The 25,039-nt window shown below is 47.0% G+C and overlaps 1 protein-coding gene across 1 annotated transcript in view; it reads right to left on the bottom strand.

Annotated features, from left to right (window-relative positions):
* INSC (INSC spindle orientation adaptor protein) overlaps positions 1 to 25,039 on the bottom strand; it is a 123,656-nt gene that overhangs the window by 26,356 nt on the left and 72,261 nt on the right. Inside the window, exons 6-7 of the mRNA XM_037150582.2 lie at positions 19,719 to 19,832; positions 13,784 to 13,909 (exon numbers count right to left, since the gene is read on the bottom strand). Of these exons, the coding sequence (XP_037006477.2) occupies positions 13,784 to 13,909; positions 19,719 to 19,832 (240 nt within the window). The remainder of the gene's footprint in view (positions 1 to 13,783; positions 13,910 to 19,718; positions 19,833 to 25,039) is intronic.

The following is a 25,039-nucleotide window of genomic DNA, read 5'->3' as shown; positions in this document are numbered from 1 at the left end:
GGTGCCTGCAGCTAGGAACCAGGGGGTCCTTCCCGGTAAGAAGTAGGGGAGTAGGAGGAGGTGCTTTGGAGAAGTGCTCCCCACACCTGCCTCAGGCCCGAGGCTCGACACCCCAACTTCCTGTCACTCGGCTCCTGCCGTCTCCAGAGGCCTGTGTGGTTTGACTAATTTCCACCACTGAGTTCTGAGCCTCCCTTAAATGGCTCTTGGGAACTGTAAGGTCCATTAGCTCTGAAAGCCTTTGGCAATCCCAGACTCAAAAGAGACAAATGTGGAAACAAGAGCCCAGGGACCTGTCCTCAATGAAACTCACCTGGATGTGCTTAATGGGAGAGGACAAACGGCAGCCAGGCTGCCCGCACCAGTGCTGGGTTCGCGCCAGCTGTCTGACTAACAGGCCCTCGGACAGGGGCCTTGCTTGGGCCCGGAAGTCGGAAACAGCCCCATTACTGCCAACAAAAGAAACCTCTTCGGCCTGTCTGGCCTTCATCCCTTTCTCCTTCCAGCACCCTCCAAGGCTGTAGCCAGACAGGGTCTCCCACAGGGGAACATGTCAATCATCCAGTCTTCCTAATCTCAGCTTGGACGCCAGTGGAGTTACATCCCCAACCCAGCTGGGAACACTGGTCAGACCCAAACTGAGTCCCCAACACATGCTTGGGGACAAGCTGATGGGAACACACCAGAGAGGCCAAGGAGCTGATGGTGCCCATGGGTCTGGTGCCGCCCAAGGCCTGGACGCCAGGCCAGCTCCCCAGCCCAGAACGCTGCTGGGCAAACCCACCGAGTACAGTTTCCCTGAGCACATACTGTGTGCTAGGCCTTGAGCTGGAGCGGAGTAGCAGGGCACCGTAGGGCAACACCACTGTGTGACGTGACTTCCGGCGAGGGAGGGGAAGCCTCCTGCAAACCGCCCTGACTTAACACCCTCCGCCCAGAAGGAGGAGCTGGCCCTCCTCGTAATTCACACCCAAGCACATCTGCTGCCATCACAGCATTTATCACACAGACTGGCCCTGTTTCTCCAGCGGGGTCCTGCGGACCAGGTGTGCACCGGGCTTTCTCCAAAGCACATTCCCAGGCCCCACTCAGACCTATTCACCTGGACTCCGAGGAGACCTGGAATCTGCCTTTTAACAAGGTCTGCAGTGAACTTTATGCACCAGCAGTTTGGAGAAGCCCGACCGCGGTATGATTCTCTGCTCTCTTGTCTGCCTGTCTGCCTGTCTGTCTGTCCCATTCCCCAGGGAGCTCTACAAGCCTGGGGACCACAGCTTGCTGACTCATGGCTGCTCCAGGCCTGGCAAATGGCAGGCTTTCCATAAATGGAATAAATGCAAGAGAGTAAAACTTGACAGAGGCTTCGAGGACACCTTAGCCGAGCAAAGGCAGAGGAAGAGCGATGCGGATGGAGGGCATGTCATGAGAAAAGGCCACAGCAGCGAAGGGCAGCTTTGGAGAAACAGCCAGTCTAAAAACATGGGTTCCACAGACCCCGGGAGAGTGCCCCTGACCCCAACCTGCAATCTCTCTTTTTTCCTTAGCTTTCCCAGAGAAGAGGATCCGGTGTCCTGTCTGCACACCTGCCCACTGTCTCACTTTCCCTCTAACTTGTTTTGGATGCTTCACATCACCTTTGGTAATTTATTAGTTACGAACTTTGGCATCCTTTCAAAATAGAGTATATAGATACTGCAAATTCATAAGGCCTCAAAAGAAATACAATGAACATCTGTACTATATGTATGTGTGGACACCTGATATCTGGAGAATCTAATCTTAGGAATAAAATAGCAGCAGAGAACCCTTTGAATACCATTCTTGATCTCCTGCCTCTGCCTTTCTCTGCTGGGGGGGCCACTCCCCTGAATTATGTGCCTGTTATTTCCTTGTTTTCTTTAGAGATGTGCTGCATGTGTATATTGTTCAGTTGTACAAGGTTTTGCATTTGACATAAAGGGGATGTATTGTATACAGAAATTTGCTATTGTTGCCCAGTCAGCATTATGTTCGGGAAACTCCTTCCTGCTGATGCCGGTGGCTGAGGTCACCGCTGTGTGCTGTCTCATCATATAAATCAATTGCAACTGAATAGAGAATCCATCAGTGCATTCTCCTGTCAGTGGCCATTTGAGTCATTTCCCCGTTTGGCTATAATGCACAGTGCTGCCATAAATGTTCTTCTAAACGTCTTCTGGGGCACACATGCCAGTTTCTCAGGCGGTCTCAGTCTAGGAGTGGGGCTGCCAGCCATCGAGTCTACACACCTGTAACTTTGCTGGCGTTGCCGAACTGCTCTGCAGCACAGCTGCAGCAATCTGCAGTCCCACCAGCCAGGTATTAACTCCTTTAACTCCATATTCTGGCCAGCATTTGGTTGTGCCAGATTTTAAACGTTTGCCATTTGGCCCGGTGTATAAAATTGTTATTCTAATATGCGTGTCTCCACTTACTACGATGATGCTGAGAGTTTTTTCATATGTTTGTGTCTTGCTTTGGTTTTGGTTATGGTTATGGTTTTGGCATTTGGATTTCCTCTTCCATGAAGTGCCTCTTCGTGCGTTTTCCTACTTGGTGAATCGTCAGGTGCGTCTATCTCCCAGGCCTTTGGCTCCAGTGTTATCAATCTGCCACTTAGCCTGCTGCCACCAGCTGCCACCAGCTGCCACCAGCTCCATCTCAGCGGCTCCAGTTGATTAGCCCTAAGGGGCCCCACAGCATTGGGTTCTGGGCTCCCTTGCACCTTAACCAATTCCTGTAGCATCAGCACATGCTAGACAGTTGCACCTACCTGGTTATGAATCCTGCCCCTGTATCTTACTAGCTAGACAATTTTCTACCTACTTTAAGCCTTTATCTACAAAATGGGGATAAAAATACCAACCTCAGAGGACATTAGAGGGTGACTGAGATAATGCAGGTACAAAGCCTGCCACAAGGTGGAGCCATCATCCCACCTCATTCCCATCTGGTTGAGGTAGTCAGGGCTCTAGACCGGGGGACCTGATCCTACCTCTTTTCTGCAGGTTCCTCTGGGACTGAGACCCCACTGAGAGCCTCAGCCCTTTGGTTGGGGCCCAAAAATTTGCCCAACTGTAGGGACAGCCTTGGATAATGCAGCCCAGAACTAGAACTTTTTTAAAGCAGAGTATGTCCTGTTTTAATTCCTGACCAGGACCAAGAAGATGAATAACCACAATCCATCCCTCAGAAGGGAGCAGAGAGAAAGGAAGTCTCATCCCTGAGTCTCTTTATAGTTGAGCAAACATTAATGGAACACATACCTTGTGAAAGGCGCTGTCCTCAGCCCTGATACAGAGATGAGTCAGGAAGAAATAAGAGATAAAAAAAAACACAGACAGACATAAAAAAACAGAGAGAGAAAGAGAGAGACATCACATGCTTAAAAGAACTTGGGAATTTATCTGGTGTAGAGCCCAGCCTCACAGTCTAACTTGGCCCACCTCCACCTGCAAAGAACTCTGTCCATCTCAGACTTCTTACCTTCCTGGGACTCCCTGATACCTGATTTTGGGGGGTTCAGCTCCTCCCTAGCTAACTACTAATTTCCATTTTGCATCCGTCTCAGGTGCCCATGCCAGGTTTCGCCACCTGCCCACTCTGCCCCATCTCAGTCCCTGGCGCCCAAACCCTAGCAGCCTAAAGTGACTCCCCGTGATGACCCCCCGCATGGCCCCCCCACACCCAGCCCTCCATCCCCGACTTTCTTTCCTAAGGTCCACATCTACATTTCAGACCTGCTGCTGGGTCTCTCTAACTCCAAAACCAATTTGCCTGGGTGTTCCACAGGCTCCTCAGACCCAGTGCACTCACCCCTTAAGTGGTCATCTTCCATGTCTTCCATGTCTTCCCTCCTCACTCCCCTCTCAGACCCAGGTGAGAAACCACCTCCTCCAGAGACAGGCACCTGCCTCCCCCAGACAGAAGGTCTCTGGCCTCCCAGCTGCCCACCCCCTTGACCTGAACACAATCACAGCGCCAGCGGTGGACCATTTTTATCTGTGGGCATGCTCATTCCTGCACTGGGTTTGAGCTGCTCTGGGAAGCTTCCATTCTAGATGCTTTGTGGTCCTTGACACCTAGCTGAGGCCTGACACATAGCAGTTCACTGGTCAAGTGCAGGCTGAATGATGAAGAAACAGAGGCCCAGAGAGGGGAAGAGCTTGCCTAAGCCACACAGCAAGTTAATGCCAAGGCCAGAACTTCCTCCCAGCCCCCTCTCCTGGCCTGTGCCCCCTATGCAGGGCCTCGGGAAGGTGAGGGAGGACGAGCTGGCGAGAGGGCCAGGTTGGTGGGGGCTGTTCAGCTCAGCTGCTGCAGGGGCCCAGGAGTAGCCCAGCCTGAGGCCAGCTTCCCCAAACACTGGTCCCACTTCTGGATCATCTCCATCCGCAAACCAACCACTTCCCACCCACAGGCATAAACTTAATGATGCCAAGAGAACAATCTAATCAAAGCGCTCTCACATCCTAAAGAAATTGCTGCTGGAAGTACTTATAGGTAATTAGCTCTTACATGGAGTGGGATGGGCCTGGGCCAAGGCCAGCCTCCCTCATGGGAGGATGTGCAAGCAGTGGTGAGGATGGCAAGGCCGGGTCAGCACCTGAGCAGCAAGACGGCTGCCCCTGGAGAACGGACACAGAGGGTGTCCAGGGCCAGGAAACACTGAGGTTCTCCCTGAGCAGTGGGACAAGGGGCAGAAGAACCCCAAATATATAGTACACTCCACCAAGATCTGTGAGCGATGTGTTCCTACTGACTACTGGAAAGGCACCCATGTGGCTTCTATGGGGATATCTAAGGGGCACAGGCTGGCCTACAAAGGCCCAGCATATATCACTGATGCTGGTCTGCTAATTTCCAGTTCCTTTTTACACATTTAGTTTGTAGAGAAAGGCGGAGGAATTGGTCGCTGGGTTGTAACAGCAAATGCAGGGGAGGGGGCATGACCTAAAGATCCCCGACCATTCAGACACCGACATTCTGCATAAAAAAGGAAAACAGAGGATTGGGAAGTACAAAGCAGCTGGAATCCTGCTCCTGGGTTCAGGCAGGATGGATCTGTTTGCCCAGGGAAGAGCCAGAGGGGACATTTAATCACTGTCAGAGAGGGAAACAAGGGTCACGCCCCCGAGGGAGCAAACACAAGTGTCAGCCAAGGGGCAGAGCAAGGCTTTGCGGAGAGTAAACGAGCCCATGGACCAGAAGCAGGATCTGAATGTGGATGGAAGCCAGACCAGAACAAGGTTCAGGGCGGAGTCTGTGAGCCGTGCAAGGGGTTAAATGCTGGCTTTATGAAATGAGGTATTCCTCTTAAAGAGCTGTGGTAGAGCTAATAGCTCAATAAAAGCTACAGAAAGTAAAACAAGCCTTCTATCCTCCTCCCAAACTAATGTATTCCAGACCCCTCTCAGCCTTTTTTTACTATTTCAAGCAAGAATCTTTGATTAAAAGTTAAGTGCCAACATGGATAAATACAAATATTAATAAGTAATAGGGAACGAATGGAACAGTGGGTGAAAGAGACGATATAACCTGTCTGTCAAGTAGGTCAGTGAGGTAGCAAGAGCCGAGTCTTTGAGGTGGAAAGAAATCAAGAATTAAATCACTTAATAATATAAAAAGAAAATAATTTCCGGACTCGTCCATTTGCCTTGGGGTTAGAATTGCTAATATCATGTTAATTGTTAATATTATGGCTAATAATTAGCCATTATTATTGTGGAATAATATTATGTGGAATAATTATTTCCTAATGTGGAATAATTATTTCCTAATGTGGAAATATCGGGTTTTCATCAAAGCACCAGCGGGTACAGCTGGGATCTGAATTGTACCGAAAGTTCCCCGGCTCACTGGTTCCCTGTCTCATTCTCAGACGATTGGGATCATCCAGGAACGTTTTCAAATACTAATGCCCAGGCTTCACCACGAGAAGTTCAGACGTCATGGGTGTGAGGTGGAGTCTCGGCGGAGTATTTTTAACAACTCCTTAAGTAACGCCGATGGTGATCCTGGGTTGAACACCACCCTTCCGCAGGGGCCTGCGGGACAGTGGACGTTCCATCGTCTTAGGAGAAGAGCCTGGGTGGGTTCACAAAGCAGCTGCGCTACTTGCGGACCTGGTGACATAAGCAAGGTATTTCCATTCTCTGAGCCGTGGTTTTCCAGTTCTTACACTGATAGTGATGTCCCACTCCATGGTGAACGAGGGAATCAAATATTAAAATCATTCCCTCAGAAATCAGTGACAAGACAGAGACACCAGCTTCTGCAATTCCTAGTCGACATTTTGCAGTGGCCTTAGCTGGGGCCATGTGACAAGGAAATGATTAGAAAAGAGGAAGCAAACTGTTACAGCGCTCCGATCTCAAATTGTGTGCTTCTTTACACAATCCAAACCTGTATAAAATCCAAAAGCACCATTACAATTAATTGGCACGGAAATTAGATATAATATTCAAAATTGTATTTTATGTAATTAGCACAAACAATTACAAAATAAAAATTTAACCCTGGCTGATGTGTCTCGGTGGATTGAGTGCTGGCCTGTGGGCTGAGGGGTTGCCAGTTCAATTCCTAGTCAGGGAACGTGCCTGGATTGCAGGCCAGGTTTCTAGTTGGGGGCATGCAAGAGGCAACCAACTGATTTTTCTCTCCCTCTCTTTCTCCTTCCCTGACCCTCTCTCTGAAAATAAATTAAATATTTAAAATAAATAAATAAATAAAAATTTAAAAATAATGCCTACATCAGCATAAAAACATACCTAGAAATAAGTCTAAAATAGAAGTGTAACATGTCAACACTAAAAGCTCAAAGTGTTGCCAAGAGAAATTACACAGAGAAGTCTGTGTAAGGAGGGAGATATACTGCATTTACTGATCAGAACACCTTATTGTTCAAGATGTCAACTGTCCCAAAATTTCTTTGTACATTTAAAGAAGTCCCAATCAAAATCTCAGCAGGTGCTTCTGTGACATTAACAAGCTTATTCTAAAATACACATAGAAATGCAAAAAAAAATTAGAATTGCCAAGATAATCTTAGAGAAGAACAAAGTTGTAGGATTTATATTACTAAATCCAAAATGTTATTATTTTGTTATTCAGGAACTCGACCACTGCCATATTTGCTCCCCCCCAAAATGGCCAAAAACACTGCTGGGACTGAAAACGTCCAAAGACAGACTCGCACACGTCATCACTTTTCTTAGAACTAAACCGCCACCGCCATTCAGTGGCGCAAAGGTGGCCCTTTTCATACATGGTACTGATTTCACTGAATATCATTTGGAAAACACTCAACCTTGAACACCATTGAAAAAATTTTCATTTAAATAGATCATGTACTTAAATGTAAAAGGTTAAAAAATAAACCTCCTAGAGGGAAAGAAAATAGGAAGCTATCTTCATGACTTTGGAAAAAACAAGCATTACTTTTTACATATTTTATTTTTCAATTATAGCTCCCATTCAGTATTATTTTGTATTAGTTTCAGGTGCACGGCATAGTGATTAGACAATTGTGTGCTTTACAAAGTGGTCCCTCCAGTAAGTCTCACACCCCCTGCACCTGGCACCACACAGTCATCACAACATTATTGTCTACATTCCCTGTGCTGTGCTGTACATCTCTGTACCTATTTCATAACTACTAATTTGTGAGTCTTAATCCCTTCCTCTTCACCCACCACCCCCAATCTCCCTCCCCAGAGAACAGACAACCGTCAGTCTGTTCTCTGTATCTGTGAGTTGGTAAAAACAAGCAGGTCTCAAATGTACACATGAAGCACTAACTACAAAAGAAAATATCCATAAATTGGACTTTATGAAAGTTAAGAATTCCTATTCATCAGAAGACACCATTAAGAGAATGAAAAAGCAAACCACTGGCTGAAAATATATATTCTCAATACATCTATCTGACAAAGGACTCATATGTAGAATATTTTTTAAGTTTATAATTCAATAAGAAAAAGACAAACAACTCAGTTTTTTTAAATGGGCAGAAGTCTCAGACCAACATTTCGCAAAAGACAATAATGAAATGGTTAATAAGAATGTAGGAAAATGCTAGAAAATCATTACTCACCAGGGAAAGAAAATGAAAATCATCATGAAAAACTACCATACACCCAAGCAGGTCACAATCAGGGTGCTGTATGTCCAGCTATCACAAAGCTGCAAACTACTTCTTTGTGCTTTTGATGCAGCCCAAGAAGAACGGGGTGGGGGGGGGTATTCATTATCTGTGTGTGTCCTCCTGTCTCCCCCCACACTCATTTCTCCCTAGGTCTCTTCCTCCGTCTCATCACCCTCTCCCCTCCCTGTCAGGGTTTGTCATACCACTTACATATGATGAGATCTCATATCTCATCTGGGCTTTGGAAAGGTGCAAGGTCAAAACACAGTGAGTAAGGGGTGAAGCTGGGCATGGCATGCAGTCCTGCTTACCAAAGGGGCAGTGTTCTGGGGGCAGCTTGCTCTTAGGGGTCCTTCAGTGGTTGAGGGGTCTGGAGTTTTCCCAGGGAGAAGTGGGAGACTTAGGCTAAGTGTTTTGTTCCAACAAGGCATAGGACAGACTTGCTGGTGGAAGCCAAGTTGGAGACTTATTACATTGCAAGATGTATCCACATCCTCCTTCTGGAAGAGCCTGGCTCAGTAAGAAGAATATGCTGCTGTCCTGCATTTGTAACTCTTCCCCCCAATACACAGGACACACACCAAACACACTGGCCCTACCCTTGATTCCTGACCAAGTTCCAGGAGCAAACAGCCCCCAAGCATCTTGGCAGGGCTGCTACTGCCACTTCTAACCACCAGAGGCCGCTGTTGTACAGTGCGTCTGGACAGCCAAAGAGCCTTCGTCTACTGCTACAACTAAGGACTCAGGCCGCCAGGTGGCCCCAAGCCGTTTCCAGACTTAGGTTGCACCTTGCACTTGAGCTGCAGCACTTGAGACAGCTGGGCCTTCCTTCAGTCTGGACAATACTGGCTGGTAATCTCAGCATGAATGGTTGCATTACAGGCAGGGAAGGAGGGGAAGATGGGGCAGTGTGCCTAATTTTGTTCTTAATTCTTCACATCCTGCCCGGCCTTCTTCATGCCCCCCCCCCCAAATCGCCACCCCCCCACCTCCCACAAACAGGAAAGATGGACTAGGCAATAGGGAAGCCCATTTGCAGAGCTGGGGAAGGTGACAGTGGCAGTCCCCAATCCAATCTGCCTGATGGCCAGTCACAGCACAGAGAGCTGACCTGGCACCCTGAGGTTCTCTGCCCAGTTCTAGCCCATTCCCCGGGGCCACTGAAAGCCTGTGCCATGGGGTGTGCGAGGTGGAAGAAGTGATAAGCCTACCTGAGTAAAGGCCCAAAGAGAGATGTGGAGTCATCTGGGATCTCCATTCAGAAGCATTCTTTTTCTCCCTCCCTCCCACTCCAAGGTAAAGGAGGGGCTACAAGTGTTTCTTGCCTGGCATTCACAGCTCATCTCCCTACCCAGACTCACTTACATGTTAGAACCGACTCAGTCAAGATGAAATAGTTGTCTTGCCTTGCGTCTTCACACTATGCCTCTTTCAGCTGGGAGGGGGGAGTTGTAGCAAACTGTACTTCTGTCTGGGAGCAAAAGCATGCAGTTCCCATCCCAGGCTCTGCCTCTCCCAGTGTCCCTATGCCTTCCAGCCTCAACATCCCCTCCTGTAAAAAGGAGAAATGGTTATCCATCTCTCCCTGTCTTCCTTGAAAATGATTGTGAGAGTCAAATAAGCAAAATGATAAGAAAAAATTAGTTAACTTTGTTTTTCAAATATTACCTATTTCTGCCCATTTGCAACCTACAGGGAGCAGGCACTGGAACATCGGAACCTCCCCACCCCCCACCCTTGCACCTGCTCCCTCCTGCCCAGAGTCTCTGCCATTTCAGTAGCTGGGCCCAGGACTCCCGGAGGCCTTGGTTTCCCTGCTGCATCGGCTGCTTCACAGTCAAAGTGCAATGAAAGAATGAATTAGTAGCGTGATTAGGTGGGGACTGGGTAAGTGAGTGAGCAAGTCAGTGAGAGAGTTGGAAGTAACTGGCCAGATGATGCAAGGAATGAAGAAGCAGATGACTACGTGACTTGATGTGAATGCATGGAATAACAGAATCTACCCCAAACCCAGCAGAGCTCAGACACCGTGCAGCAGGCCCAGGAATGGATGGGATTCTGGTGACCCGACTAGACCCACATCACTGCCGCCAACATCTGTGCATGATTTAATGAACCTCTTTAAGTTTGGGGGGTGGTGAGCGGTGAGCTGTACGACAGAGATGAATTTCACCAAATTCAGCACAATTTCTCACTGCCAATTAATTAATCGAGCTTCATTGAGGAGGCCAAGCCAGTAAATCACAGGAAGGCTAGAACTTTGAAAGGAGCTCATTAGGGCACAAACTGCCTGGTGGGGGGGGTGCTGGCAAGAGCCCCTGGGCACCCCGACCCCCACCCTGCCTTCGCCCCCCTGTCCTGCTGTGCTTTCTACCACCCAGCCTGTCCCTGGACTTTACCTTTCGCCCTAAGCACTGACAATAGCCACCCTCACTGGAACCTCTGAGGCCAGCACTCAGCCACCCAGGTCCCAGAGGGGGACGGGTATTGGCAGGTCCCTGGGCGGAGACAGAGGCAGAGGACAGGGGAAACCCAGGCTCTTCCCGGGTGTCTCTAGAACTTCACAGTTTTGGAAAGCACCGCGATGCAGGGGACATTGGCTTCACAATATTGGATCTGGGTCTTATCCACACAGCGGGTCACGGCCCAGGATGGCTCTGGCTCAGCAGAGCTGGAATTCAGTTACTGCCTGGCCATTATCAGCTGTATGTTCTTCAGCAAGCTGCTTAGTTGTCTGAGTCTCCTTCCTCTAATAGCACCAATGGATCAACAATTAAATGACACAGTGGAAGGAGGGACCCAGCAAAGTGCTTGCCCAAAGCAAGCATTCCATGTAAGCTGGTTATTGTTCTTTTCATTACTGTCATGTTACCCTTATTACCTGATAAAACAGGGGACAACAAACATTCTCTACACAGTGCCAGACAGCAGTGTTTTTTTGTTTTTGTTTTTTTTACCCTTGCAGGCCACATGGCCTGTTGTGATTACTCAGTTCTGTCGTGGTGTGAATGCCGACACAGACAGCACCCAGAGAACTGACCATGGCTGTGTTCCAATAAAACTTGATGGCTCTAAAATTTGAATGTCACATAATTTTCATGTGACACAAAACCCTGCTTCTGATTTTTTTCAACCATATAAAGGTGAAAATATAGATGTTCTCAGCTCATAGGTCATATGTTCCAGAAAAGGCAGCAAGTTAACTTTGGCCCACATCCCTCAGCTGCCACGCCCTGCACTAGAATGTAAGTTCTATGAGGACAAGGGGTTTTGTCTGCTTTGTTTGCTGCTATACTCCCAGTGCCTAAAACAGTGCCTGGCAAAAAGCAGATAGTCAATAAATAGTTGCTGAAAGAACAAATTACAAGCTGTGCAATTTTGTGCAACAAGTCAGTGAACCCCTTTTGGCTTTGGTTTCTTCACTGGTGCCATGGGGACGTTTGCACGCTGAGGAAAACATCAAATGAAAGGAGAATGCTTGTGGGGCCACTTAAGCTCTATAGGTGCTGCACAGTGTAGTTGCCGTTTCTGACCACATGGGGGCTCTTCTCAGGCAACTCTCACTTCTGGACACTCCTGAAATGAAATGTTCCTCTGCCAGGTCTGGTGTGGGAATGAGAGTTGCCTGTGTATGGAAAGAAATCTGCCCTGGAGAGGGGTATGCCCAGATAGGGATACCTTCTTCAGTTGGGGGTGGAATGGGGGGGGCTAGGACACTGGCCAGGAGCATCAAAGTGGTCCAGAGTTTTGTTACAGAGACTTTCTCGATGCTCTGAGAACATCAAACCAGTGAGGCTGTGAGGTAGACTGGGCATTAGACTCAGGCCGACCAGGTCCCAACTCTCCAAAACTTACTGTGTGATTTTAGGCAAGTCACTTAAGCCGACTGAGACTCAGTTTCACCTCTTGCTCTGCAGAGCAGGATCTGACTCCCAAGCCAGGAGGCCCATCTGGCCTGGTAAAGACACATTCTGGCTTTGGAGCAGCATCAGGGAGTTAGTATGAAAAAAACTGCCTCCAGCTTCTAGCCTTCTCGTACAGGTTTTCAACTCTAAACACAGACCCCTGCTGTTTTTGTTTTTTTTTTCACCAAACTGAAAATTTCTTGCTGCTTCACAAACTTTTACAGCCAAGAGATGCACTGCTTTTTGGGGACAATTAAGTCTAGTCACTTTTATTTGCTCCTCTCATCCAGCCAACCAACATGAACAAAGATGAGACAAGGACCCCATTAGGTCATGTTTCTACCGTCCAAGGTAAGACCTTAAAACAGAAGAGAAGAATATACAACATGTGAAGCTGGGGATTCTTGATGCATTCTCCCTGTGGACTCCATCTGCCTCTCTCACCAACACCCCGGCTCCACTTGGCTCTCTAAGCAGCACACACATTCAGGCTTCTGACCCCACGGGGAGGGGCACTCTGTCCAGAGGGCTGGCACTCTCTCCTCCCCACCTTGCTATGTGACCACAGACAAATTACTTCCCCATCCTGAGCCGCAGCCTTCTCATCTATAACTGAGCAATTCCCCATCCATCCTCCATCCTCAGCTAAGAGCATCTCTCGAGTCCACGATCCTGTGACCCTGTCCCATAATCTAAGTACATTTGGAAAGAAGCAGAGTGATCTATGAGTCCAGACCAAAGTGTAGAAGCTGGAGGACAGTGAGGGTTTTCTGGACAGCCTGAACCAGACAGTGGGACATGATGCAGAGAAAGGGGAGCAGTTTCCTTGCCCCACCCCCATTTAGACCAGTCACAGGAACAGACTCAAGGTACCTACCCCCAACCCCAACAAGCTCCGCAACTGTCACCAGGACATACCAGGACTTTCTACCTCTCTTCCATACAAATTTTTAGCATCTTTTCTTGAAATTTGCCCCAAATGTTGGTCCTAGCCTCCCCAACCCCCCTGGCTACAGTCCCTGATGACCCACTTCAGGCTCAGACCCACTGAGGTCCTGGTGGGGGTGCAGCCTCCACCCTCGTAACTGAGGTGAGTGCAATGGCTGGAATTGGTCCCAATGCCTTAGGTTGGTCTGGAGCTGAGGCACCTGGACCGATCAAATCACAACCTTCACCCCAAATTCGCTCAACCCTGTGCCATGTTCACCCAGCATGTGTTTGGACATCAGCTTCACTTTCTCTTACCCAAGCCGTCTAGTCTCTAGACTCGGTGGAGCACCCCCCCCCCCAAGGCACCCAGTGCCCACCCTGCTCTTATCCATTCTGTTCCCTGAGAAGCTGGATCCTCCTTTTTCTGCTGGAGTCCTGCCTGTCATGAGTGAAGAAGAATCAACCACCCTGAACCTGGACATCACTTCCTACTTGACTTCCTGCCTCCAGTTCTGTTCCACCCAGGGAACAGAATGGATGCTGTTGGCCACTCCACCCAGGAAGTGCTGAGTGCCCTCTTGTACCCTCCTCAGTCCCTTTTCCCTCCACAACTTCATCAACTCCCACAGTCAAAATCCCAGCAGCCCCATCTAGACGATGCCTCAGAAAAGGAGAGACTCAGGTGACTCGCTCCGTGAAGATGCCCAAATGGCCACCAAGAGGTCTTTTCTGCCATCTGGGTCAGGGACCTCAGGCCCCCCACAGCCAGGTACCTGCTCACCTTCTCCAGCTGGTGGACACCCTCTTCTACGCAGCAGATGGAGGCCAGCGTGCGGAGCGCCTGGGGGTACAGACACCGGAAACTGTCCTGCCTGCAGACCTTGAAGAGTGCGACGACCCCACCCTCCTGCCAAGAAAAAGAAAATATCACATGACCTCACTGTGAGACCTCTCCTAAGGCCAATTCAAAAATAATTGACACCCTCACTCAGCAGACACACTTTCGAGTCTGTAGGGTGGCAGAATATGGCACTCTGAAATATGCCACTTGGGCAAAAGAATGATGTTGAACTGAAGGCAATGGGGGAGAAGCAGATACAAGACAAACCCCCTGCCATCCTCCTACTTGCCTGAAAGCAGAACGTAAATTACAAAGTTGTCCCCCTCTCCTCTCTACTGGGAAGGACAAGCTTAATCACCAGAAACAACCTCACACCCTTACCAGCCCGGAGATGGCATCACAGGAGCCTACATGACGAACTTCACCACGAGCCTTTAGCTCCTATTCGTTTCCCATAGATTTGCCTTCCTACAGTTTGCTGCCCCAGAGACTCGAGGTCTTTTTTCTTTGTCTTGTGACTTCTCCAAAAATCTACTATTCCTTCGTGAAGCTTCCATACAAGCCGGGGTTCTAACCAACTCTTTGAATTACTCATCTCTGAGTGTTCCCACATGTCCATGCTAATAAGCTTCTGTTTGTTTTTCTCTTGTTAATCTGTCTTGTCAGTCCGGTTTGCAGCCAGAGAGCCTGGGAAGGTAGTAGATAACAGAGTTTTTCCTCCCCTACACATACACATTCACAAACACGCATACAATCCCATGTGCACATACACCCTGCAGTTAAATGCTGCCTCCAGAAATAATGTCACCCTTGACAGTCCAAGCTGGAGGTGGGAGGCCCCAGAGGCTCAGGGGCTGAAGTGCCAGGGCCAGGCTCAGCCCCATGCAGTACACACCTGGTGACTCCCTCTCAGACGCCCCCTACAGAGCAAGCCTCTGGTCACCTGAAATAGGCTCCAGAAATAAGTCTGAAGCAGGTGAAGGGCACTGAAGCCTAGATGCCCTGTGCTGGTTCCTGCTCTGCCAGCCAGCACCCATTACTTCTCAGACCCTCCTAGGTACCCGGGCAGAAAGGGAGTTTTACTTATATCGATACTATATTGTATTCCCATCCTGTAATGGAAAAAAGTGAAATCCGGATGGGTGACATAATGCACCCCAACCCACATTATCCCTGTTTTATCCCCTCCACTCCTCATCTTTCACTCCTGTTTGCAAAAGACAAAAAGCAACAACCTTCAGGGCCTATCAGCCTGACTCTTGAGGCTGAGCTTGTACTTTTCCTTTTGTGAGAGCTGCTCACGAAAGTACCTTGAACTTTGGAGACTGCCCACACAGTCATCCCACGCTGAGCCATCCCTTGTCATCCCTTGTCATCCCTTGCTCGGCACCCCACGAAGACAGGCTCAGGGGCCCTTTTCATCCTCAGAGCTTCTGGCTCACCACTGCAGGGACCAGATGAGAGTGTCCAACTCCGGGGGCGTTCACAATTTCTGACACTTTATAATCATCTAAGAATGATCCTTAACCTTTATATTCCTACTTCCTTTCAAGGTAGTTCATCTGGTGGGAAAGGGGCATATCTTGGGACTGCTGAATTCACTCAGGCAGCCCCAAATATTAACGGTTTGTTATGTGCCAGACCCTGTGCTGGGCACTGGTGCAGCGGCCTCGGTGGCTGCCCACACTGAACTCACGTCTGACGGACAATGAGTCAAGGGAAGGCAGGTAACTTTTAAAGCAGGAAGAAATTTGGGTAAAGATGCAGTGAATTGGGGTGGGGGGGACAGGGTTAAAGGCACACAGAGTGGGCACTCCTGACATAATCTGTGGGGGACTGTAGAAAGGTCGAAGGGAGGCACTCCAATTTCAGACACGATCTCTCCAATAAAAATCGGCTCTGCTGTGGGACAAGACATCTCCTCTCTGATTTCCTTGCTCCACAGGGAAAATCGCCCCTGCCTTCCTGTTTTGCCACTATTCCCGGGACATCTAATGACAGTTTCACATAAAGACCTACTCGGAGAGTCACTGGAATAAAATCAAATCGCTCCTCAAAGTAAAAAGAAAAGAAACACCCAGCTGCTGGTCATTAGTGACCTCCCTCCAAATGTAAATATTCATATATGTATGTTTACATAGTTTGTTTATCTCTATATGTCTGTATTTATATTTAATCATCTATATTATGCAAATATTATTTTTGTATGTATATGATCCATAGAGATACATGATAGATATTACAGGTAAATTATAGATAGATCAAGATATAGATACAGATCATTTACATCCATAACAGCCCATGAAGAAACAGTGCCAAGGACACAGGCTGAAAGCCAGGATCAATGTGGCGGAGCCTTCCTTTGGCTCAGGAAGCACTGAGGCCAGCAGAACTATATTTAAGCCTCTGTACCCATTTGCATTGGAGTCTCATCACATCCTTTCCCCGGCCTGTGAAAAAAAATGGCCTTCTTAGCATTTTTAGTTCCCAGGACAGGAAGGGGGGAAATTCTGAACTCAGACTGAGGAGATTCTGCTTCAAATCCCGGTTTTGCTACTGGTTAACTTCGTCCCCCAAATGGGGTCACGACAGCCCACATTACTGAGCCTTGGGGGAGTAACTGAGCTCATGTATATGCAAGCTCTGGACAGCTGGGCAACCAGCTCTGGAAGGCTCCCTGGTTGGAAGAGTGTCTCATACCCCCATGAAAGGTGTCTCGGGCATTGGAATACATGGGCAGTGAGGAGAATGAGACAGTGAGGAAGTGAGATGGATTCGTGGCATGGACCACCCGGAAGTCCCCATCGAGGACCCAGGAGCAGCACTCCTCTTAGCGTCGAGCCGGGAATCGCCTGAGCCAGCAGAATCACGCTGTTGGCTGGAGCTTATTTAATTTTATAAAAAGCTCTGGGCTGGGAGCCCAGCTGTATATGATATGCATTATTCAGACAGACTTGAGATAAGCTATCAAAGCTGTGAAGGGGGGTGTGTAGACTGGTGGTGGGAAGAATCATAGAGGAGCGGGGTTGCAGGGTAATTCTCACAGAGCACAGGGGAGTTTTCTGTGCTTTGCAGTCAGAAAGGGAGGGGGTCTTGCTCCCATCTCCCTAAGGAAGACTGGGTTTGCCCCTTGGCTTGCAGAGGAGCCCGGGAAGCTGAGATGATGGACCTCAGATGAGCTGTCAGATTATCATCTCCCAGAGGCAGCTCAGATGCATGTAAGACCCAAAGACGGGTCACACTGGGCCCCAAAGAGGTGAGCACGGAGGGCCACTAGGTGAAGTGGCCCACATTTGTTGCAATGTTGGGCACATTTCCTGTGCAGGGCGTGCCAGGGACTTCTGACCCCTCCATCACTGTCAGGACTGGAAACCCAAGCCTCAGCCTCAGGCCTGGAGTGGCCAAGGCACACCAGGAGCAAGGAAAGAAGAAATCCTGTTGAAGAGGGAGACAGACTTGTTGAAGCAGGAGCTTTGTCTGGAAAGAGAGGTACTCTAAGTTTCTTAGCCAATTGAGCTGGTAAAATGGAAAAACAAACAAACAAACAAACAAAAAAACCTTGACTCCAGAGCTGGACAAATATGGTTTCAAGTGTCAACTGCTCCAGGTATTTGACCACTGTGAAGCCTGGTGTCCTTTTTTATAAAACAGGGTCACTGATACACATCTCAGAGGGATGTATGTAGGCAAGAGATAACTGTGTAGTAGTGCCCAGCACAGGGCCTGGTACACCGAAAGCAACCGATCAGTAGTCATTCTTCTTCTTGTTAATATTCAATGAGACTCATGCATTCCCCTGAGAAGGCTCTGGCATGGTGTGGCTCATGTCCACACTCAAAGGACCATCCAAATCTTTAAACAACTACTGGTCACAGTTCTTGAGAGCCCAGGACTGGTGTTGGGGTTGAGGGTAGTTAAATAGCTGAGAAGCGGGTCCCAGCCCAGGCCTTTCTCCCCTGATTTCTTCAGACTGGAAATGTTTGGGATCATATGCGACCAGTGGTAAATCCTGGTCCCTAGAGGAGACTAAAGCCATCACAGTTTAGATCCCTGTCTGCTTTTCTGAAGTGTGGACAGGCAGTAGGAGCCTCTACAGCACGTCGGGACAGAGCCCAGAGTGCCCAGGCCCCAGAACGGAATAAGAGCTTTAGTGAAATTTTCTTCCCAGAATTTTTTTAAGGCCTGCTCCCTCCAAAGCAAAAAATCATTTCAGGCCCCACAGTGCCCTTTAGAAGTTTCCCTTGCTCCTTCCACACCTCAGATCCATACCTGGATTCCAAACCCAGGCAATATTTGCAACTCAGTTTGAAAGGAAAAAAAACAGTCCTCATTCCAAATAAGCACCAGCTCATTTCTGTTTGAAGTTAATCATTGAACTGACATTCAGTCAGTTCCAGCCCCAGGTTGGAGCAGTTCTCTACAGAGTCAATCAATGCTCTCAACAGGGTTGAATGACTGAGTCACCAAATGCTTGGAGAGGACAGATCTGATGCTACTCTCTCTGTCCACTTTGCTCTATCAACACCTCAAACTTGCCAAGTAAAATCACATCTAAATCACTAAGAAACAGTGGTTCTCAACCCAAGAAGCACATTAGATTCATGCTGAATGCTAGAATATCCACCCCCAAGCCTATTCCAGACCAATTAAATCTGAATCAGAACATTCTTAAAGCTCCCCAGTGACTCTAATGTGTAGAGTTCAAAACTTCTGAGTCATGCTTTGGTGCAAGAACCTGAAAGGCCTCAGATTGAACCAGAAGTCACCACTTGAGTGGGCTTTAGGACTATGAACTCTAAATCAAAGAAACTTCAGCTCTAATTCTGACTCCACTCTTTAGCAGTTGTGGGACCCTAAGCAAGTTCTTTAAACCATTTCTTCAACTATAGATGGGAACAACATGATACCTACTTCATAGGGTGGTTTCATGATTAAAAAGAAATATTGTATGCAAGGCATTCAGTACAGCGGATACTGGGGTCAGTATCCACCTCAGTATCCACAGCAATACTCAGAGGTCAGCTATTGCTGTTATATGGAATTTATTCTCCCCTGACCAAGTTAATAAGCAGTTACCTACTCTTCTAGATTTCTTTAAGGGCTTAGATCAGTGATTCTGAGAGTCTGGACATGGCTCAGAATCACCTGTGGAGCTTGTGAAAGTATAGATTCCCAGTCTTATCATAGACCTCAGTAAGTTAGGGGTGGGGCAAAAGGATCTGTGTTTTCCAGGCAGAGTCAGGACTGGGAACCATTGGGCTAGAGCATCTTCCTGTAACTGGTATGTTAAGTTTATTGAAGGCCATTACTTTGCTTTCAGTTAGACCCCTGATTCTGTCCCCACTGTGATGTCATTTCTCAAGTAAAAGAGTGAAAATGAAACAGACTCTAATGAGGTTCTAAGTTTACCAATTGCCTATATTTGCCCTAAATGTTTGGATCTCCAGTACACAGGCAAATTGGTCATGAAGCTAATGAGTTATAACTCCCATTGTAATTGCTGAAAACCACCACTCTCCCATTGTGTCTCCCCCTTATGTAGGGGTGGCTGCAGAGATTTTTGGGGTCCAGCCAACCATGTATATTTTCACTTTGAGTTTGGTAGGATGTGTGCAGATGAGAGAAAGGGTCTGATATTTATAACAGACCTCTTACGTGAAGGAAGATGGTAGAGGGTCTGAGACATCAAGTAGGGAGGGAATCAGAGCGGCAGGCCCCATTAAAGATACAGACTCCAAGGCCCAGGGAGGGGAGGTGACTCTTCCAAGGTCACACAGCAAGCAAATGCTACAGCCAGGACAACTTCCTGAGCCAAACTAGCTTACTCACACTCTCCGCAGGCCTGACACTTTTGGCCCCAAACCATGAAGCTCACCTTGGCTATTATGCGGCACAGGGGAGCCCCCTCCTGGGTCAGGCTAAACAGGTTTCCTGTGGTGGATTCCGTGGTGTAGATATTGTCTGAGGCATCAATTTTCCTCACGAGTGCCTAAGAAAAGACAGCAAAGTTTGGTGGTTACTCACCCCCATGTACCTTCTGTTCAACTTCCTTAACACATATCAATGGGTCTCATAAGAGTCCCCTAGAATCTATAATCCTGTCCCATCCACCATCCAACTGTGGAGTGAGGAGGTTCTAACTCTGCGAAAGACATGAGTCAGCACAGAGTCGGAGCTGCATTTCAAGAATATGGGATCTCTTCAAACCCCTGCGGCACGAGTGACAACTATGTCCAGCTCCAGTGGGTCAGAAAACCGGCTCTCAGCACTGACAGTCTCAGCAAGTACCATTTTGCTGTGCTACTGACTCCTAAGAGAACAGAAACCATCAGTTAAGTAAGCCAGCCATCAAGTTGAAAACACAGCTCCAGCTGTGACCAAAGAAGTTTCTGATTTTGGATGGTGTTAGCCAACAGGGAACTCCAGCTGGGTAATGGGGTAAGGGATCGGGTCAAAGGAAGCACTCTACGTAGCTTACTGCCAGGGGTCACTTGGGTTACTGGCCAGGCTCAAATAGCAACCCTGGGGTCCTGTCAAAAAGTGGGTAAACTCCATGAGTATCAACACAAGGGGATCCAAGGCGAGTGGTGAGAGGGCGGGAGGCCTGGGAATAACAGCACAGGAAAACATTTATCAGGAAGGTAAAGCTCAGTGGATTGAGCGTGGGCCTGCGAACCAAAGGATCAAGGTTCGATTCCCAGTCAGGGCACATGCCTGGGTTGCAGGCCAGTTCCCAGCAGGGGACGCACAAGAGGCAGCCATACACTGATATTTCTCTTCTCTCCTTCTCTCCTTCCCTTTCCCTCTAAAAATAAATAAATAAAATCTTTAAAAAAAAAAAAAGAAGGTAAGAACATTATTCCTAGAAGAGTTTAGCTTATTTCTGAGAAAAGCTTTTCACTTCATAATCAGCCATTTGCTTTGAAGCATGTTATTCATTGATTATAAATAATTTCTACCTGCTAATTAATGTTATTCATTGATTATAATTCATTTCTACCTGCTTCTTATTTCTGAGAGGCATGGAGATGGAGATCAGGGACAGTTGCCTGTGGAGGCCACATGCAAGAGAGTAAGATCTTGCCCTGACCTGTGTGTCTCGGTTGGTTGGGCCTCGTCCCACAAAGCAATACGTCATCAGTTCAAATCCCAGTCAGAGAACTTGGGTAGGTTGTGGGTGCGGTTCCCAGTCATGGTCAGGGTGCGTTTAAAAGAAGACGGTGATGGGCAATGGGTCGATGTTTTTCTCTTTCACGTTGATATTTCTCTCCCTCTCTTCCTTCCCTTCCCCTCTCTCTAAAAATAAATCAATAAAATCTTTTAAAAGGAAAAGTAAGATCTTCAGAGATGGGTGGTCTGACCAACCACCTTTGCACTCTCAGTTGCAATGTTTATTTTGAAATATTAAATGAATTAATTTTTAATTAACTCTGGTATTATTTAAAAGATACTTAAATTGAAATGTGGAGGTCCGGGTTCTAGTCCCAGCTTGCCTTTTTTAAAAAAAAACACTGTGTTGATGAGAAAATGTCTTTTATGGTAAAAGCATGGACTTCAGAGCCAAACCACCTGGGTTCCAACCTGATTCTGCCACTTCTACCTTTGTGCCCTGGAGTGAGTAACTTAGCCCTGTGTGCCTCAGTTTCCTCGTTTGCAAAATGGTGCAAATAAGTGTATGTCTCTTATGGTGGTTGTACCCACCTATTAAGTTCGTCAATACATGTAAAGGACATTTTTTAAAGATTTTATTTATTTATCTTTTAGAGTGGAAGGGAAGGAGAGAAGGAGAAAAATGTCAGTGTATGGCTGCCTCTTGTGCATCCCCTGCTGGGAACTGGCCTGCAACCCAGGCATGTGCCCTGACTGGGAATTGAACCTCGATCCTTTGGTTCACAGGCCTGCGCTCAATCCACTGAGCTACACCAGCCAGGGCTATATAGGACTTTTAAAGGTACATAGCACCGAGAAGAAAAATAAAATTGTTAGCAGTCATTATTTTGTGATTTTGAGCAATCGAGATAGACTCCTTAGGCCTCAGTTTTCCCATTTGTAAAAGGATGAAAGTTAAGGGGGTCTGAGGCTCCAGATAAATGACTCTCCCTTTTTTCTCCTTTATTCAAACTCACAGGATTTTTCACAGTAAGATTAAGTGTGTGTTTAATCAAATTAAATTAAATATAAAAATTATCCCCTAGGGTTTGATAGATGCCTCTTGTAAGATATTCAACAAAAGGTAAAATTAATAATCAAGATTTGTCACCACAAATCTCTATAATGAGCGTATTTCTTAGAATCCTTCCCTGTCGTTACGGTAAGCAGTTAAATAAGTGATACTAATGCTCATATGAAAATGCAGATTTCATATATTGGGGTCCTGTACCTAAATGATAATTACCTAATGTTCCTGATTAGTGTTTGCATTTGAAGCAAATTAGCATTACATTAAACAATTCAAACCCAGTGTCTTTTGCAATCAACTGCTACTATTAGACAATTTATTTCTGAGAATAATTTATTTTAATATCTATATGCATATTACAGTAATTACTCCCCAGACATGACTCACTGAATCAGCTCTCTGACAATAAAGAGTGGTTAGCATCCTTTTCACAGGTATGAGTTTGGAAAGACAAGCTCAGAGACTCCTCTGAAATGATCAAAGCCCTAAGTATCATCAGATGTCAGAGCTGGAAGGGCCCTCAAAAGTACTGTCCAAACTTCATTACAAATTGAGGAAACTGAGACACAGAAATCTGACAAGTGGTACCTAATGAGGTTGGACCTTAACCATATGAATCCAACTTCCTGCTTTTAAAAGTTAGTGAATTCTTTGCCTTCAAAGTGGATGGAACCTCAGTTAAACCAGTAGAGATGCAAGTATCAGGGCAGAGTTTATCCAGTCTCATTAGGAGCTTTCACCAAATTGGAGAGTGGCTCCCCATCCCGCCTCCCATAAGCATCTACCAGAGCTCTGCCCTCTGGTGACCAGGGCTCCCCCTGCAGGGGGCACAGTTGACTGAGTCCCAGCTGCTGGGTTCTCAGCCAAGCCCATACTCCCCCTGTGCTACTCCCAGCTGTGCCTGACCACAGCACAGGCCCATCACTGTGGGAGAGGGGACTTCTCTAGCAGGTGACTTTGACTTGAAAATGCTGAGTCTCTTTGTATTCATTTTTTCCTTGCTCCTTTTCTTTCTCAGCTGTCAGACCTGCAATGTAGTTTTCTACCCCTGCTCCTGTTCCTCCCCTTTATCCTTCATGGGTATTTCTTATCAAATTCTATCTTAGTGTTAGCTTTAAACTCACAGTCTCTAAAGTCAAGCTTTTTCAGGAAATCAATGAGGAACTGGGTAAGTTTCAAAAATGTGCTCCATCCTATATCATGAAAAGACCATTGAAAGAATGGAAACAAATAAAGCAAAATGAACCGACTAGGCTGAATGATCACATGTTTTCTTAAAAGGTAGACTATGCAGATGTGAAACCCGACAATGAGATATTGAAAAGCAGGAGAAAGGGATGAGAAAGAGTTAAAGAGATGCACACAATGTAATGGATCTAAATAAGAAATTTAAAAAGGCAGACAGATTTCTCATTGCTTTTCAATCAGAAAGAATGACTGCTGCCCAGTGGTATTTCTAGAGAGATGTAAACTCACACACAGCAGCCTGGAATGAGTTTCTCAGAAGGAGCCAGAAAAAAATGTTATGACACCTCTTCCTGAAGCTTCAGGTAGAGAACCCATAGTTAGGCAGAGTTGGGGCAGCCCAGCTACGCAAGAGAATTACATAAATGTGGGCCGATTGGACACAGTGCGGTATGTTCAAGATGGTTGGAAATGCTTAGCTATTCCTCCCACAGCCATGGGTTCCACTTTCCCTCCTTTGAATCTGGAATGGCCTCGGTGACCAACAGAAGCCAGCACTTGGCAGAAGTGATGTTCTAGGACATTCAAGACTAGGTTATAAGAAAACCTGAAGCTCATGAAGACTTCTTGGAATATTCTTTTTGGAGTTCTGTGTTACCATGTACAAAGTCTGATACCCTGAGACTCTCATCTGGGGAAGCCACGGGTAGGGCCCCTGATCGATGCTCTTGACTGAGGCCAGCTTTCCAGCCATCCCCTCCACGATACCACACACCAGATGAAGCTTTCTAAGACTCTCCAAACCATCTGCCAGCCAAACACCACCACTGCTGCCTCATGGAACACAAGACTCGCTCAGCCTGCCCAAACCTTGAAAATTAAGAGAGAGAGTAAAAATGTTTGTTTTTGGAGTTGTTATGCATTAATAGAGTTCCAGAACACAGGGAAAAAAACGGAGATCACTAAGAAAAATTCAAGAGATTACTAGACAAATTTCCAGGTGAAATGTTTTGAAAATGTGGATCTAGTATCACCTCTGTCCTAACAGGGGTGTCCAACCTGCCGCCACAGGCCACATGTGGCCCATGACAGCAATGAAAGCAGCCAACACACAGTCACGCACCTACTTAAAACAGTATGAGATTTTTCGGTGATTATGTGTCACAATGTATTTAATGTGCAGACATCTCTAAACGTTCCAACATCCGAATTATAGGGGTACCAGAAGGGGAAGAGGAACAGCAACAAGTGGAAAAATTATTTGAACAAGTAATTAAGGAAAACTTCCCCAATCTGGCAAAGGAAATAGACTTCCAGGAAATCCAGGAAGCTCAGAGAGTCCCAGAGAAGCCTGACCCAAGAAGGAACACACCAAGGCACATTATAATTACATTACCCAAGATTAAAATGAAGGAGAGAATTCTAGAAGCAGCAAGAGATAAGGGGACAGTCACCTACAAAGGAGTTCCCATCAGAATGTTGGCTGATTTTTCAAAAGAGACTTTGCAGGCAAGAAGGAGCTGGAAAGAAGTATTCCAAGTCATGGAATCCAAAGACCTATGTCCAAGATTGATCTATCCAGCAAAGCTTTCATTTAGAATGGACAGGCAGATAAAATGCTTCTCAGATAAGATCAAATTCAAAATGTTCATCATCACCAAGCCCTTATTATATGAAATGTTAAAGGGACTTATCTAAGAAAAAGAAGATAAAAAAGATGAACTAAGAGGACAGCTAGATCAGGGGCAGAACCATAAAAATGAAGATCACATGGAGGGTTAGCAATAGGGGAGTGGAGAAGAAGGGGGGAGGAGGTACAGAAAATAAGTAGC

This window comes from Artibeus jamaicensis, unplaced genomic scaffold, assembly GCF_021234435.1.
Source record: "Artibeus jamaicensis isolate MK-2021 breed Jamaican fruit bat unplaced genomic scaffold, CSHL_Jam_final contig_797, whole genome shotgun sequence".
Classification (NCBI taxonomy): Eukaryota; Metazoa; Chordata; class Mammalia; order Chiroptera; family Phyllostomidae; genus Artibeus; species Artibeus jamaicensis.
The sequence above is the reverse complement of the archived record's forward strand: the minus strand, read 5'-3'. Positions and strand labels throughout refer to the sequence as shown.